General features: G+C 36.9%; 1 protein-coding gene across 1 annotated transcript; it reads right to left on the bottom strand.

Moving 5' to 3' along the window:
• Positions 1-5,537: 5,537 nt before the first annotated feature.
• LOC104435253 (probable disease resistance protein At4g27220) lies at positions 5,538-16,636 on the bottom strand. The gene is made up of 5 exons (XM_039307043.1): positions 16,511-16,636; positions 16,360-16,431; positions 10,683-13,497; positions 6,433-7,161; positions 5,538-6,077 (listed from the first exon to the last, which is right to left on the bottom strand). Exons 3-5 carry the CDS (start codon positions 13,392-13,394, stop codon positions 5,538-5,540), a joined length of 3,981 nt encoding a protein of 1,326 aa, XP_039162977.1. The 5' UTR covers positions 13,395-13,497; positions 16,360-16,431; positions 16,511-16,636.
• Between the last annotated feature and the right edge of the window lie 353 nt (positions 16,637-16,989).

The following is a 16,989-nucleotide window of genomic DNA, read 5'->3' as shown; positions in this document are numbered from 1 at the left end:
TTTTTCCATCATTTGTCACCACATCTTCCATTGAACCACAGTTTACCAGGATTAGCCGACTAAGGCGTACCAGACTTTTCACTGCTGAGCAAGTCCCCATATAAACTAGACCAGCACAATCCTCTACTTGTAATTCCATCAAGCTTCGGAATGAACTTGGAGATGGAAATATGTTTGATAAACTAGGGCACTGCCAAACTAACAAATGTTCAATCTGTTTGAGAATTTTAGCCATCAAGGATCCATCTTTCCAAACTCGTCTTAGATTACATAGTTTATTCAGCTGAATTCGCCTCAAATTTCCAAGTGCCTTCAGACTCGCTCCACCATGTCCAAACACATCTTCTGGAAATATCTCCTCAAAGGAACTACAGACTACAGCAAGCAATTCCAATTTTGGGAATCTCTGGAGAAGGAAGTTGGAAGGAAATGCAACATTTTCATCATGGTAGCATCCCACAATCAGCTCTCGGAGTTTGCCAAAGATGTAATGCTGCGGCATCATGACAACATCCTCCCTCGCTAATCTCAATTTTTCCAATTGTGGAGCGACCTGTGGGAATTTGTTTGATTAGGCCACAAAAAGTCTGTATCTAGCAAGCCTTGAGACCATTATAAAAGGGATGTTTGTTGTTATTGGTGTGCCCAATTCAGTCAAAACATGTTCAGCAAATTGGATAAAGAAAGTTATTAGTCAACAAAAAAAAAATTGATACTTCAATTATTTCAATTGTCAACTAATCATATCCAAGCGGCAAAATAAATAGATATGGATTTCAACAAGTTCATAGAAAAAAAACTTAACAACACAAGTTATTTGTTCTACCAAATTGTGTTACTTGTAGAGTCAGTAGATGTCTTTCAATAGTAAGATGTATCAATATGTTGCACTCTGTTATATAAGCTGTAACTTTCATATTTATTTTACCACATATAATAAGTAGCGCATGGATTCTCCTTGGCCAAAAAAAAAAGAAAAAGAAAAAGAAGATAAGTGCACTAAATATTATAAAACTTATCATAAAAGTGCAATTGAGTATTTAAACTTTCAAAAAGTGCAATTCAATCCTTAAACTTATCAACTTAGTGCAATAAAGTCCTTCTATTAATTTTGTCAAGCTTGGATCATGGAAAATGTTGACATGGCTGTTTCTTTTTTTATTTATTTATTATTTTCTTTTTGCGTAGTGATAACATGGCTAAGACATGAAGTATAAAGCAAAAATGATGTTGTTTTGGTCTAAATTTGACTTTTAATCCGAATTGTATTTAAATTAAATTAAAAATAAGTTAAATTAAGAAAACCATAATCACCATCAGTTTTTTTTTTTTTTGGGGGCTTGGTTGAAGGGGTGCGCTTGAGGCCCCAATTAGTGGCCGGCAACCCTCACTGACCACATGTGAAGGTTTGCAAGTCCTTGCCTAGATCATGCTGAGGGCCGCCAGTGGTAGGGGATGGTGATGGCCCAGTTTTTCCCTTTTTTCAATGTTTCTTTTAAAGTTAGCTTATTATATATATATATATCATATAAATTTGTATTGAAAATCATATATAGATCAAAACGATGTCGTTTTAACCACATCAACGCCATGTAGGATAAAAAGAAGAAGTCATATTAGTATTTTCCTTTAGCCAAGCTGGACGTAGTTAATGAAAGGATTTGATTGCATCGGTTTTAATACATTTTAAGATTTAATTACATTTTTTGAAAGTTTTAGCGCCCAATATTTCTAGTATACTTCTTTACCAAAAAAAAAAAAAATTTCTAGTATACTTGTAAAAGAAAAAAAAATTAATTGAGGTGATGTGGGCAAAAAAAGCGAAAAGACAAGAAATAGATTATATTACACGAATTTAATGGAAAAAATGCAAATGATTAAAATAGATTGTTCGTTCTTACAACAGCAAAATGAAGTGTCAAATAAGCTAGGAAACAAACCAGAAGTATATAACCCCAAATAGTCATACGTTTCTCGCGTTTTGTGGCATTAAACATGAAACTTAGTTCCGTATTGGTATATCGCTCATATACATTATCAAATTAAGGTTAATAATTTTAGATAACTGTTAGCAACTTCAAACGTTTTAATAAGCTAATGCAATATACGTTGGTAGATCATTAAAGTAGTTGGTGATCTTGAAACTATAAAGAAAATATTGGTACTTTTCAAAACTTACAAAAAGTTGGTCGGTCACTAAAATCAGCTCCTCTCTTAATTTAAAATATGTAACGACTCGGGCCCCACTGTGTAATATTGTCCGCTTTGGAGACTAAGTCCTCACGGCTTTAAAATGCGTTATGCAGGGGTAGAGGCGCGGCCCACTAGCCCGCCCCTCCTAAGCCATAATATTGTCCGCTTTGGAGGCACGGCTCACCGACCCGTCCTCCCTCACGGCTTTGTTTTCAGCATAGCAGAAGCGTACATGAAACGCGTTATACAGGTTAAAGGGATCCAAAGCCTTATAAACTAGCCTAGGACTCCCCCCTAAGCGATGTGGGACTAGAGAGGACCCCTCCCCTTCCTTGGGCTGTCACACTCTCCAGCCCTTAAGAGCACAGCGTCCTCTCTGTGGCCAGGACTCCCCCTAAGCGATGTGGGACTAGAGAGGACCCCTCCCCTTCCTTGGGCTGTCACACTCTCCAGCCCTTAAGAGCACATCGTCTTCGCTGTGGCCGTGTGTACTGAGTCCTCACGACTTTAAAACGCGTTATGCAGAAGAGGTGCGGCCCACTAGCCTGCCCTCTCCTAAGCCATAATATTGTCCGCTTTGGAGGCATGGCCCACCGGCCCGTCCTCCCTCACGGCTTTGTTTTTAGTATAGCAGAAGCGTACGTGAAACGTGTTATACAGGTTAAAGGGACCCCAAGTCTTATAAACTAGCCCATGACTCCCCCCTAAGCGATGTGGGACTAGAGAGAACCCCTCCCCTTCCTTGGACTGTCACAAAATATCAATAAAATTTAGGTTATTAAATTTAGATTAAATATTGTAATTTCAAAGGGTGTTGGTTAGCCACAAGTATACGTAGTGCTTGATTGTTAAAGAAGTTCGTAGTTTAGAAAGTATAATGAAAAAAATGGTCTTTTCAAAACCTAACAAGATTAAAAGTTGGTAGGTGACTTAAATCAGTTAGTAATCTGCTGGTATGAAAAAAGTTAGTAATTTTAAAAATTGGTGAGCACAATAACAAGATAAAGAAATATTGGTACTTTTAAAAATCTAACAAGATAAAAAGTTGGCAAGTGACTAAAATCAGTTTGTATCTTAGTGGGACAAATGTTGGTGTGTCAATTGAATCAAGGTTGGTAATCTCAAATAAATGTTAGTTATCATAAAGGCTTTGGTAAGCCGCAAGAATAAATGCTGGTATATTATTAAATTATTTGGGAATTTTGGAAATATCTTTGTGCTTTTCAAAACCTAACAAGATAAAGAGTTGGTAAGTAACAAAAGTTGGTATATATTAAGACATCAATCAAATTAAGGTTGGTAATTTTTTATAAAAAGTCAGTAGCTTTCAAGGCATTGGTAAGCCTCAAAAGTGAATATTGGTAGATTATTAAACGAGCTGGTAATTTTTTAAGCTTAAACTAACGTTGTTAATTGTCAAAACTAGTTGATAAGTTACTAATACGTGACGGGTAAGCAAGTTACTTGCGGTATTTAACAGTTACTAACTATGTTCAGGATTTATTGGCGTAGAACTCTGTTATGTTTTTAGAGCCATGAAACGCTAGCAATCTGCCAAATATGATTCTAATTTTTTTTTTTAATTTTGGCAAATGAGGAATGTCAACTTGAATTGGAAAATTCCTGCCATTAGACACTCCGCTAGCATGATGGACTAGATAAGATGAGAACAAATAATCAGAAGCACGATTACATATGCAAGTTAATCCAATAAAGAGTATTTATTTTCAACGCAACAAGTGGGATCACTATAATATATTACAAAGAAAATGAGCTGGAAAAAATTTAAATATGATCCATCTTAATATTCGTGAACAATTTTAAGTGTGGCTGGGTGAGTATTAATAAGCAAGACATGTCGGGAAAAGTACCAAAAAAATCCTAAATCTATTGCATTGATACCAATTCAATCATAAACTTTTCAATTGGACCAATTCAGTCATAAACCTTTTAATATTGGTACTAATTCAGTTCATTCGGCCAATTTTAGCCGGTCGGCAACGTCGGTTGGTGGCCGAGATGTTGACATGGCAATTTTTATGATTTTTTTAAATTTTTTTCGAATTTTATATTAATTTTTTTCTTTTCTTTTTCCTTTTCTCCGTTCTTCCTCTTCCTCCTTGGATTGTTCCAGCGGTGGCCGGCGAGCCTCACCCTTGCCCGGCCTCTCCTAGGGTTGTCGGCGAGGTGGCTTCGCTTGGATCTCGGGCGAGGCAGCCTCGCCCTAGCCTTGTCGCGGGCGAGGCGGCCTCGCCTATGGCTGGCGAGGCCATGGCGGCCATTGCTAGGGTGGAGGCGATGGTTGTTAAGCCCTCGCTAGGCTGGCCTTTGGCGAGGGTCGCAACCCTCGTTCGGCCTCGACTAGGGTCGCGGTGAGGCGGCTTAGCCGGATTTGGGCGAGGCTAGCTTGGCCCTAGCCTTGCTGCGGGCGAAGGCGGCCTTGCCCATGGCTGGGGAGGCCAACACGGCCCTCGCCCGGGCCTTGCCGGTGGCCATCGCTAGCTGCGGGCGAGGTTGGCCACGCCGAGATCTAGGCTAAGCCGCCTCGCCCACAACCTTGGCGAGGCCGAGCAAGGGTTGCGACCTCGGCCGGTGGCTGGCGAGGGCTTAGCGGCCCTTGCCTTAGCCTTGGCGATGGCCGCCATGGCCTCGCCGGCCGCGGGTGAGGCTAGCCTCGCCTAGATCTAGGTGAAGCCGCCTCACTTGCGGCCTTGAGAGAGGCCGAGCAAGGGCCACGAGCCTTGCCAGCGGCAGGCGAGGGCTTCGCGGCCCTCGCCCAGTGGCTGGAACAATCCTAGGAGGAAGAGGAAGAAGGGAGAAAAGAAAGGAGAAATAAAAGAAAAATAAATAAATAAATAAAAAATTCGAAAAAATATTAAAAATCATAAAAATTGCTACGTTAGCGTCGCCCACGGGCCAACGTCCACGTCAGCACCGACTGACCAAAATTGATCAGATGGACTGAATTTGTACCAATATTAAAATGTTTAGGACTGAATTGATACCAATGTAATAGGTTTATGACTTTTTTGGTACTTTTTCTAGAAATGTCTGGCAATTTCAATGTCAACCGAAATAACAAGAAGTGAGAGATATGCACATAAGCCAATGAAGACAAAGGTAGAGAGCGATAATTAAGAATTTTACCTTTTCAAAAGGAAAGAGTGCAGGTCGGTTCATGTTGGAAACAATACCTTGGCAGCTCTAGATTTCACAAGCAAACGAGAATGACCTCATATTGTTGCAGTGTCTCACTTGCAATTTCTTCAAGAGTGGCCAATGTGAAGTGTGACTATTCTTTAAGAAGCTCCTCAACTCTCACAACTCATCCATTTTGAGGTTGGTCAATCCTGGAAAAAAAGATCACTTGCGCTCGTCCCTACTTCTCTGTCTTCCTCCGCTATAATTTCCTCCACCCCACCATCACATATTACAAGTTCTTCGAGCTGTGCCATACTTTTTGCCACTGAACTTGGAAATAAACTTTGGAGACTCTCACACTTGTCAACATGCAAGCATTGTAAGTATTCAAATGTAATAGTCCCACGAGGATGTCCACTCCACACGTGCTTCATTTTTGGAAGTCGTTCCAGATTTAGTTCTCTTAATTGGAAAGTGCTTGCAAGATGAGCTTCGCTCATATTTAACTCTTGGATGTGAAATACCACTTCTAAGGAATCACATCCGGTCACAACTAACTTCTCTAGGTTTCGAAATCTTGCCAGAATAGTTTCAGATGAAAATATAGATGAAAGTTTCTCACAATGCTCCACTATTAATGTCTTGAGATTCCTAAAAGCATTTGAAACAAGCTCATCAATCCATATCTTCTCCACGTTATCCATGTGCGAGATCTTCATTGACTCCATATTAGGAAACTCAACCTGTTATTTTTCATTTAAATTCATCAACGCCAAATCTTTCGGAGAACTTTAATTTCAGAAATAAGCAAAATCACGGAATAAAGATTATTGATAGAATGGATAGGAAAGAATACCATATGCACTTTAAAATTGAAAGAAAAGCACATTAAGTCTTGGAGACTTATGAAAAAAGTATTGATTTACGTGTCAATTAATCTATACCGAAAAAAGTAGCTTTGAGATTTTTGAAAGTCAAAGAATTGTAAAATAAAACGATAATTTAGCAGAAGTCAACCCCACAGACCCTTACATTTTCTAGCTCAAACTATCATGGACAAGAAACTAGATATGCCATTAAAGAAGAACAAGTGCAAACCTTTTCGACTAGCAAAAGCGGTTGCTGCGTTGGAATGTTGTCCTTCAGTTTTTTACAACTGGCATCTCCTACAATCACCACCACTGCTTTACACTCTTCAACTGTAAACTCTTTCAAGGAGGGAAACTCACATGCACAACTTCTTGGGCTGATACTAATCAAGCTTTTAAGGAAACAAAGCTTCAATGTACGTAAATGAGAGAAATTCACTGCCTTCAACTTCTGCTCTTCACCTTCTTCCACAGCAACTACTTCTTGCATGTTATCACAATCAGAAACATCTAGCATCTCAAGTTTTTCAAGTGTCCTGGCTGTGTCATCTGTGAAGAGATATCTCAAACCGTGGCAAGTACGCAAGCTAAGATTGGTCAGACTAGGAAGACTCAACGTTGCTTTGATGCTACTTCTCACAAGCGCATTCAGCCTCGACAGGTGCCACAACTTCACTTCTTTTACTAAGAGGACTAAACTTTTTTGCCTTTTCTTAGGATCAACAGCAACATGTTCCACTAATGCTTCCAAAGAGGCACACTTGAAGACCTCAATCGTTTTCAGGCTCTTGAACATCTCTATTAAAGTCGTTGGAAAAATGTGAGCCAGGTTTTCACAATCTCCGACCGTGATGGATGCTAGTCTGCTGAATGATTCTTCAGGGAGATCACTGCTCCATATCCTCCTCAACCCGCACAAGGACAAAAGCGTTAGCTCCTCCAAGCTCGGAAAAAAAACCTGTATGCGAGGACTATATGTTAGTTTCTCGACAATGAACTCCTAGAAGTCCTGATTTAGATGCTCGAACATGCTCAAATATGTTAATGTATTCTCAACAATTAAGTTGGCTACCCAAGTCTATACCGTTGTAAAAAAAAAAAAAAAACAAATGAATGGATTATCAAGAGGCTTTGCGGGACATGCTGACGGATAAGAGTTTTCAACTGCTTCATTGGCAATGAGACTAAAATTACCGAGAACAATGTCTATAATAAACATAAAATAGAAAAATCCAGAGATAGGTACGCACATTTTGATTGAAGAAGGCCAGCAAGGACAAGTCATAATTGATATGACCAAATGTTTCTTGTGAACCTGTAGTAGCTGTCATCGATTGCTGCTGTCCTTCCAATGAAAAGAATGTCATCATTTTGGGGCATCCAGATATTCTTAGTTTTGTTAGAGATGGACAGTGAACACAATACTTTCCAGAAAAGAACGTCTTGAGATTAGGCAATTCGTCAAGAGACAGAGAGGTTAATAGAGGGAACTCTACAATGTTGGTGGTTGTAGCTTCCTCTGATTCTTCTTCTTGCATATTCATAATTTCCTCCATCTGTTTACAACTTGCTATTTCTATTTCTTTTATTTGCTTGAGTGCTTTAGCCATGGAAGAAGTAAAAAGAAACCTCAGGTTCTCACAGTTTTGCACCTTCAGTGCCCTTAAGTTTTGGAAACACAATGCTCTTCTTGGATTCTTGTTCCATATACATCTCAAACTTGGCAAGTCACTCAAGGTTAATTTGGTCAATCGCGATAGAATCTTGTCATCCCCTCTGGTTGCTAATCCTTCAAGGTTGAATACTTCTCGTATTAACTGACATCTTTCAATAGTTATGGCTTCCAAATTTTGTAGCTTTATTAGTAGACTTGATGGGATGATGCTTAAGAGGGACAAGCACTCCTTTACTTGTAGAAATTTAAGGTTGCACATATTTGAGGATAATTGAGAGCTCCATATCTCTTTCAATTTGGGAAGTTCCGATAGTGTCAAGGACTCCAATCGGGGCATTGAAACCTTTCAAAGCCAGGAGAACAACGTTATAAAGGCATATGCATTTTTAACTGCGAGGCGTGGATGACCCCACGTAATGGCATGACAGTGCTTATAACTAAAAATCATGAACACGAGTTGCGTGGGAAAAAAAAATCCACATTATTTGATAAAATAAATTCAAAGCTAATGGAAGAAAAAGCGGTTTAGTGATATTAAAAGACAATATAATGATAAAAACTATCAAATAATGATAAACTAAACTGACAAATAGATAAAACTATTCTTCTAGTTGATTTGCAGGTGAAATTTCAGTGTGGCATTTTTTCCCAAAGTATTTTAAAACAAATTCTCTTATCAGAAGATTGGAAGTAATTTTTCTTTTATTATAAAATTATGAGACATACTAAAGTCGTTGAAAGATTTTGTTGTCCCCTTGCATAGCACGGGCTGAAGTTCTAGTATGGATGTGATGTGGAATCGTGCCACATTGGCCAAAGTAAAAAAAAAAAAGAAAAGAGAAGAAAAGAAAAGAAAAGAAAAGAAAAGGATTCATAACTATATGGTCCATGAACTAGTCATAACATCATCATATGGACATCAAAGCCAATTTCAACGAAGGATTTAATTTTATCTATATAAGGATCTAAGATGATCTTTCTTTGTAAAAAAAGGTTAATTTACATGGAAAATTTTAGTCAAGTAGCCAAGAAAAAGAATTACTTAATTTAGTAAATAACTTTGCGGTTTGGGTGACATGATCAACATAATTATATAAATTATTTTAAGAAAGGATTTCCATTTTTGGTTTTTGTTTTTTTATACTAACAGAATAGTTACAGAACTTGTTAAATCCAAGTGACAGTGCACAAATGAATGCTAGATGTGTTTCTAATTGATACTTTCAAGCAATATGTTACACAAAAAGAATTTAAGCATGTGCAAGACACATAAATTTTACTAGTAATATTAGAAAAGTGGTTAGAAGGAAGATTTGTGATAGTTTTGATCACCACAAAAGGTCCATAGTTTACATAAATTAGAAAAAAAAAAGTTTGACTATTGCACTATCTCATTAATGTACCGAGTGTAACAAACAAATTGGCCTAGCGAATATTATATTAGATTTTTCATTTCGTAGTCACATAATAGTTCCATCAATGGAGATTTGTATAAAAAGTTCATATGACGGAACTTTGTGTAGAACCGCATTTCCATAAAGGTCCATTTTACAATTGAAAAAAGATGCAACGTAATCGTCTCGATTACTTTAATATTCATGTACTTGAGACAGACACTGGACAATTAACTTTTATAATTCATTAATCTAGATGTTATTTGTGACATAGTCTTTATGTTAAAATCCACCATCGAAAGTTTTTTCTAGTACTTTTTTTCCCTTTAATCAAGAGGATATAATAGAATTCTATATAGTCATGCAAATTATATAGGTAGTATATACTTTCAACAAGTTTTGAATGTATCCATAAACGTATGCATATACATGTATAATTTTATTATTAAGAAACGATAGACTTTAGAATTTTTTTTAAATATATACATCATATGGTGCTTCTTTAACTATGTTGAGAACAAAACACAAATAAAGTGAGGTGTAGTTAACTACTATATAAATGTTTTTATTCATTCACATTTATAGCAATTCCGTTTTGAAAAATTAAATAATCATTTCTCTCATTTATTCTGGAAAACAAAAGCTCAAAAAAAATTATCTATCCAATTTTTCTACGTGCTATTACTCTATATATAAAGTAAATTTCATTTACTTCAAAATGGGAAAAGTATCATATCAGTACTCATCAATTAGTTTCACATATAAAAAATAAATTGATATAACTCTAAGTCAATACTTTGATGTGTTTTTTAATCAAATACTTATGTAATCACATTCGAATAAAATCATTACTTTTCAACACAAAGTAGTAAACGATACAAATATCATTGAAATTTTGTGTCATTTTGTTGAGACTTTCTTATACAGCGAACTATTACTAAAATTTTGTGTCATTTGGTTGAAAAATGCATATTACTTCGTAAAATTCCACAAAACTGTTGGATACTATATCTACGAAGTAAATGTTCTAACAAGTCAATTTTTTTTTTCCAAAAAAAAATGTGTGGGACTTCAACTAATGCCTTTGAAAGGTAAAGGAAAAAACTGAAAAAAAGGCTATAAAAGTCGGAAACTTTGATGATGTTATTAATTTGACTTTCGTTACATTTCGTTATCGTTGGTACCTGTAATTGAGTAATGAGCTAACCCAACCAAGTATATTTATATGGCTAATATATTCAAATGAAGTTAAAGTCCATGTTTGTAGATCAATTAGGATGGTTCGGATGGAGAAAACCATGACTATTTTAGAAAGCATGAATTTACCTGTTGCCCATTGAAGAAAACAATTGAATGGTCCATGGTTTTCCAGAAGCTTGTCATCCTTGGTAAATTTTGTAATGTCAGTACCTGCAAATCGCATGACTTCACTTTGGGATCATCATCTATTTCATCTTCGACTTCATCTGCCTCAGAATCTACAATAATGTGCTGCATCAAGTGGCATGTCTTTATCTCAATCTCTTTGAGCTGCAAGAATACTCTCGTCAAGGTTGAAGGAAACAAATGTTTGATTTCACCGCAGTTATCCACTTTCACAGTCTTTAAGTTGCTGAAGGATTCTGGGGCAAGATAGCCACGACAAATCTTCTCCAAGTGTCCCAAATTCTCGAGAAAAAGTGATTCCAACCTCGTAAATGTAATGCACTGGACATTCGGTATGGAGTGAACAACATATGCAATCGAGGGGCTATTTCGTACGTGAAGATGCTTCAATTCTTGAAAACCTTCAATGCACAAATTGTGAATGCTATCGCTGCCATATTGCAATCCATCCAAGTGGAGATCCTCTGTTATCTGCAAACAACTCCGCAACCACTCTTCATGAAGAAGATTGCTAGAATTCAGCTTGAGCTTTAAAGTTCTGGATACTTTGTATTCATCTGACCAATCCCAAACGTCTCCAATTTGGATTTTATGCTTGTTCAATTTCCCAAATGGGAGGTCTCTCGAGAGAATGGCAAAGTGAGGAATGGCGATGTACAAAGTGGTCAATTTTTTCATGTTCATCAACTCAACTAGGCTGGCATTACTTCGTGGAGATTCATCCTCGGCCTCCCAATGATCAAAACTGTCTTCCATGTACAGTTCTTCTAAATAAACCAAGCTTCCGAGCACGCCAGGTTCGATAACGTTGAGCCTAGTGCACATTGTCAAGTCCAAATATCTCAGTTCTGTTAGTTCACCTATTTCTTTGGGTAGCCAAGTGATTGTAGATCCCTTTAAAATTAGGAACTGCAATCCTTTTAGCTTTTTAAGAACTGTCACATCCTCTAGATGGCACCAATAAAGACATAATGACTTGAGGTTTTCAAGGAACCCAATCGACGCAGGTAGACAGGTGAAAGATAAGCCAGTGAAGTCCAAGACTTGGAGCTTCTTTGTAGATTCAAAAAATGACTCGGGAATTTTGAGAGACCGGTTGTGTTGAAGTACAAGCACCCTCAAGTTTGGGCAATCCAATTTTTCAGGAAGCTCATCAATGCCAACACTAAAGAAGGATATCATGGTGCATTTTCTAAGCTCATTATTTGACCATTCTTTAAACCCATAATCCTTCCTCCAAACAAAAGTTCTCCATTCTGTCGTGGAGGCAATAGAGATGGCCACGTCAACATATATGTCATGCATTCTGAATATTTCCATGTCATCACTGTCTAGTAACAAAGAAGAGTCTTGTAGGTTATGTAGATCCAGCATCAACCTATCTCTAGCATTTTCAATGGTGTTGCCGAATTCTTTATATAAACCCAAACCCATGCAGTAGACAAGAGCATCACTAATGTCAATTATTCCACAAATTAGAGCACAAACTAGGAACAATAATCTAATCTTGTCATCTTTTAAGTCATTGTAATTTAATTCCACTATTGATTTTATGTCCGACCCTTCTATCTTGGCTAAGGCATTCCTCCATGCAGGCAAATCTCCGTGCTTCAACCTTTTTGCCAATGAAACAATCAAAAGTGGCAAGCCATCACAATTCTTGACCACTCCATCTACCGAGTGTTTAAACTCAGGATCCCTAACTTTGTCTCCCACTATACTTTCAAAAAGTCTTCGTGCTTCTCGATCTTTTAATATATTGAGTTGGAATTCTTGATCAGAGCCCATGTCAATGCATAAAACATCTCGGTATCTAGACGTTAGTAATAGCTTGCAGCCTCTTACTTTATTATCGTACCCACAAGGGATTCCAACTTCGTTCAAGTCTAACTTCTTCCACAAATTATCTAAAATTATGAGAATGTTTTTGTTAGAATCACTTTCTATCCTCTTATATAACATATCTGCTCTCCCACGAGCAGTTTCCTCATTCATTAGCTTCAAACCCAAAGCATATGCAATTTCTCCTTGAATTCTTTTTATATCTGGATTTCGTGATACATTTGCCTTGGCAACCACATCAAATTTTCTTTCTTCCTTAATTCGCCTTTCGATGTCATCCAAAAGCTTGGACTTGCCAACCCCACCTGGTCCATGCACCCCAATCACACAAACCTTGTCATCAACTATAGCCTTCATTACATCATCTATGATCAAAGCCCGAGACTCCAGGATGTCTTCTTTGTTGTCAACCGATCTTGCACCGGAAGTGATAGCAGTGACAATTCCTATTGGAGTATTCTCATGGTACACCTTCTGGAAGATGTTTTTTGAGCTTTCATTATGGAGTTCCTGAATGAGTCGAGTCATCTTCTTCAACTTTCTGCCAATTGGATGGCGCACCACAGGGTTGGGAAGCCACCCACGGAAGCAAGAAATATTTGCAGTTTCACCTTGTTTTAACAGGTTTTCTGCTTCCTTAGCCTTATTCTCCACACTTCCCAGCCAATTCTTAATATCTGCGTGTATAGGTTTTCCATCATACTTAGCTTCGTCAACCAATCGTTGCACCCTTCCTCTCATAGTCTCCAGCTTCTCGACTCCATTTTTGAGTTCTTTGACATAGCTCTTGTAACACAGCACATACTCAAATTGACGTCCAATGTGAGCAATCAGGTACTCACCAAGTTTTGATGCAAGATTATTTGCACCGGAGGTAGCACATGCCTCAGCCATAATTTCTTCTGTAAATTCTAGAAATTCGCTTTTGCCCACTCTTTTGTTCCTCTTGTTGTTCTCTCCTCTTTGTATTTGCTTAAGGAAATGGTTGCGAAGGAAACTGAACGAAGAACAGAGATAATCACTCGATGTATGAAAAGAAAAGACGAGCAAAGTGATAATCCATTGAGAATGCCGACACAATGAGCGAGTTTGTGAAAGCGAGCGCGAAGTTAATTGGGTAATTTATGGAAAAAGTTTTTATGCGGCCCGTGACTTCGAAAAGCTGATGAGTTATTGGGAAATTCTTTTTGGTGGGGTAAGCCGACCAAGCACGTAATTCTTGTCCCATTTGAAAATCATGTGTTCGAGTAATTTGGTCGAAACTTTTGCGTGAGTGAAAATGGTTTAATTATTAGTTTACCTTACGGATCTTTTAAGTCTAAATGCTTTCATAGGCCAAAATGGAGGAATTATGTCGATCGATTATTTTAGCCCTAGAAGAACCGGATGATCATGATTAACATTTTTGAAGTCGAGTGAATTGACACGTTACTAGAGGCTCGGTCTGATGCTTGGGGAAAGTCTTGTTTGACTCGAGTGCATTTATTTTACAAAAAAGTAATAGTTTATTTATTTTTTTAAAAATGATTGTTTATGTCACTTATAAAAATTAGTCAAAGAATTTTATATATCGCCAACGAAAATATTGATGCACAGATTACCGTTGATAATGAAAAATTTTTCGTTTAACTAATTTTTCTAAACAATATAAACAATCAAATTTTAGAAAATATTTTCCAAATCGCTACTTTTTCTTGAAACAGGCGCATCCTCAAGAGCACATATATATGTTATAGTATGGGAAATTATTATTTAAACCAAGGAGGAATTAACTGTATTAACTATCTTGCAGTCAAAAAAATGACATCGTTATCAGGTCTATGTCAAAAAATCTGCCAACAAAATTGAGTAAAAAATAGTAAAATTGGGTATCGTTACGGCCAATTAAAAACCATTTCTTCAAAATAGAAAGAAATTATAAAAAAAGAAAGGTGGTCCCTTGACCTAGCTAAGTTGAATCTGCAATTCGGACAAGTTAGACTGAATTGTGATAAGTTCCCAATATAAGAAAAGCAAAAACAAGCATTTCTAGGACCACCTTGCCCTAGTTCACAGGAGCAAAGTAAATTTGCTCACAAATAAGCAAGTTCTCCATTTAAAAAGAGGAGTGCCAAAGGGTTTCGATTCCCTAAAAGGACCTTTCTTTTTAGTAGTTGGTAAGCAAGATACGCTAGTTTGTAGCAAAAGAGGATAGCACATAAAACCGTCCTGAACATTGAGGGTAGTACTTGTTTTTACTCCCAAGCTTTCAATTGTTACATAACACCCCACGAACTTACAATCATTAACTCTCCGTTATAATCTCTGTTAGCATGTGCAATGCACATGATTTTTTAAGGTAAAAATATTGTTTTCATCCCATGTTTTGAAGGAAATCTCTCTTTTTACCCTTGCTGTAAAACTAAAGTATAGAACATGGAAGAAAACTAAATTAACCAAAATACAAATAATACATAATAGTAATAATATTGAACTATAAAAATTGGTTAAAATTTGGTAAATATAGCCACTTTGATAAAATTAAATAAGATATCTTAGAAAAGAATAAACACAAATTACCTAAGAAGGAAAAAGGCTTCAATAATGAAAAGGTCAACCAACAAACATTAGAGACTCGTTAAGTATATTCAAAGGGTTTTAAAGAGTATATTCAAAGTGTTAGTTCATGTAGAAAATATTTAACAAAGATATAATTGTAGGAAATGGTGTCCTCAACTTATAAAAGTAAGTGATTGATCGAAATCTAAGGTGGTTTTTTAAATATTTTCTATTCATCATTTTTCGCATTAGTAAACCATTTACAAATACAAAATGAGTATCCAACTTTTGTTATTTGACCTTACTTAGGACTTTTTCTTTTTTACTTGATCGTGCTTCCTTTTCTTAGATACCTTCTTAGTTCTATTACTATCTTATCAATTTTTCTTAATTTCTATTCTTTCAGTAATATTATTGATATTATTGACCTCACTTTGATCGTGCGTTGTTTTGTAGCCTCAAAGAATTGATTAAGTTGATGAATTTGGCCAAGAAGCATAAAGAAGTTGTGGCTTTAGAGATGCCCTTATTATCTTGGCCGGGCAGCCCAAGTGAAGAATTTATCAAATGAGAATGGCTTGTAGTTGGCAAAAGCATTCTCGTACCAACGTCCAATGTTTTAAAGGGTGATTATTATAGAAGTGGGAAAAAGAATTGGCGAACCTAGAAACAACAAAATGGGCACATGTACAGAGAAGCTGGGGCAAGTTACTAGGAAAAGCTCATGATGTGTTTCTTTTTTCTTAAATGATTAGTGTTAGCTCTATAAATACCAGTGTTTTAGGATTCTAAAGCTCTCTCTTTCCACAATCAAGCAAATTTATAACCTATGTTTTATCTCCATTTTTCATAACATCAATCTATTTTTCTCGCAATTTACTTTACACTTTTCTTGCAATCTTTTATTTTCATCTTGTTCCGCCGTTTCTACAAACATTCTTTGTACGGCTTCATTCAAGTTTGCACATGAGAGAAGGTCAGTTGCTAGCAGGCTTTATCTCAGCGTTATGGACACTTAATGATGAAAGTCCGTTCTTCGTTGTGTCTAAATCATTTTAAACAAGATTTTAAATGGTACTAAGAAAATCATTTACAAGTTTTTTTAATGAAAAATAAGAAATATATGTGATGGTAATGTCGAAAAAAGTCACCTATGAATATCCCATGTAATATTTGCATGCTTCAAAGGATGATAGGTGTTCTGAAATGAGTGAAAATCAAACGTTGTTTTTTTTTTTTCCTGTCAATTGTAGTGGATTAGAGGAGCAACGCAGAGATGAAATTGCTGTCATGCACTTTGAGTTTGAAAAAGGAAAACTACCTTTGAGCAGATCCAAGTTGTGTCCAAATCTCGAAAGGCAATACAATTGGAGGATTACCTTCACGCCTCAGCCTGGAGTTGTCAAAAGCAAATTATCTCAGGAAAAGAACGAGCCTCTCTATGATTACTCGTGAGTGGTGTGGGTTCTTACCTTATGCGTTTCTCCTCCTCAAGCACAAGCCCTTGCACTTAAACAAGCTTTTAGTTTTTCTCTTGCCCTGAAGGATGAACCACTTGTGCTTTATATATAGGAAATCTTCAACGAGGCAATCTACTTCTTTAACACTCGCCTCTTGTCCAAGGCTACCCTCTGGCAGGATAACCCCGATGTAGACCTGAACGATATTTTCTTAGGTCTCTTTGTGATTGGAACACGTGGCCACATAAATCAAGGTGAAGATGGGCAACTTCTTGCTTTCCATGCCCATTAGATGAAAGAATCGATTCTTGCGTTAGTGTCAAGGCGTCCATTATGCGAATTAACTTTTTACATAATGCTAATCTTTGAGAGTTATGTCCCGTCAGAAAAGATAGTGCAGGAGGAGAGGGGAATAGATTTTGGGGCTTGTAGACACTTTCTTATAAGGATCATTATTGCTTTTACTACAGTGGGAGAAGAACAGAAAGTAA

This window comes from Eucalyptus grandis, chromosome 2 (genome assembly GCF_016545825.1).
Source record: "Eucalyptus grandis isolate ANBG69807.140 chromosome 2, ASM1654582v1, whole genome shotgun sequence".
Classification (NCBI taxonomy): domain Eukaryota; kingdom Viridiplantae; phylum Streptophyta; class Magnoliopsida; order Myrtales; family Myrtaceae; genus Eucalyptus; species Eucalyptus grandis.
The sequence above is the reverse complement of the archived record's forward strand: the minus strand, read 5'-3'. Positions and strand labels throughout refer to the sequence as shown.

Coding starts and splice junctions, on each gene's coding strand:
- LOC104435253 (XM_039307043.1), bottom strand. CDS start 13,394: ATGGCTGAGGCATGTGCTACCTCCGGTGCAAATAATCTTGCATCAAAA. Junction 7,162..10,682: donor TGAAGTCATGCGATTTGCAG/GTACTGACATTA, acceptor CCTCGCATACAG/GTTTTTTTTCCGAGCTTGGA. Junction 6,078..6,432: donor CGCTTTTGCTAGTCGAAAAG/GTTTGCACTTGT, acceptor GAAAAATAACAG/GTTGAGTTTCCTAATATGGA.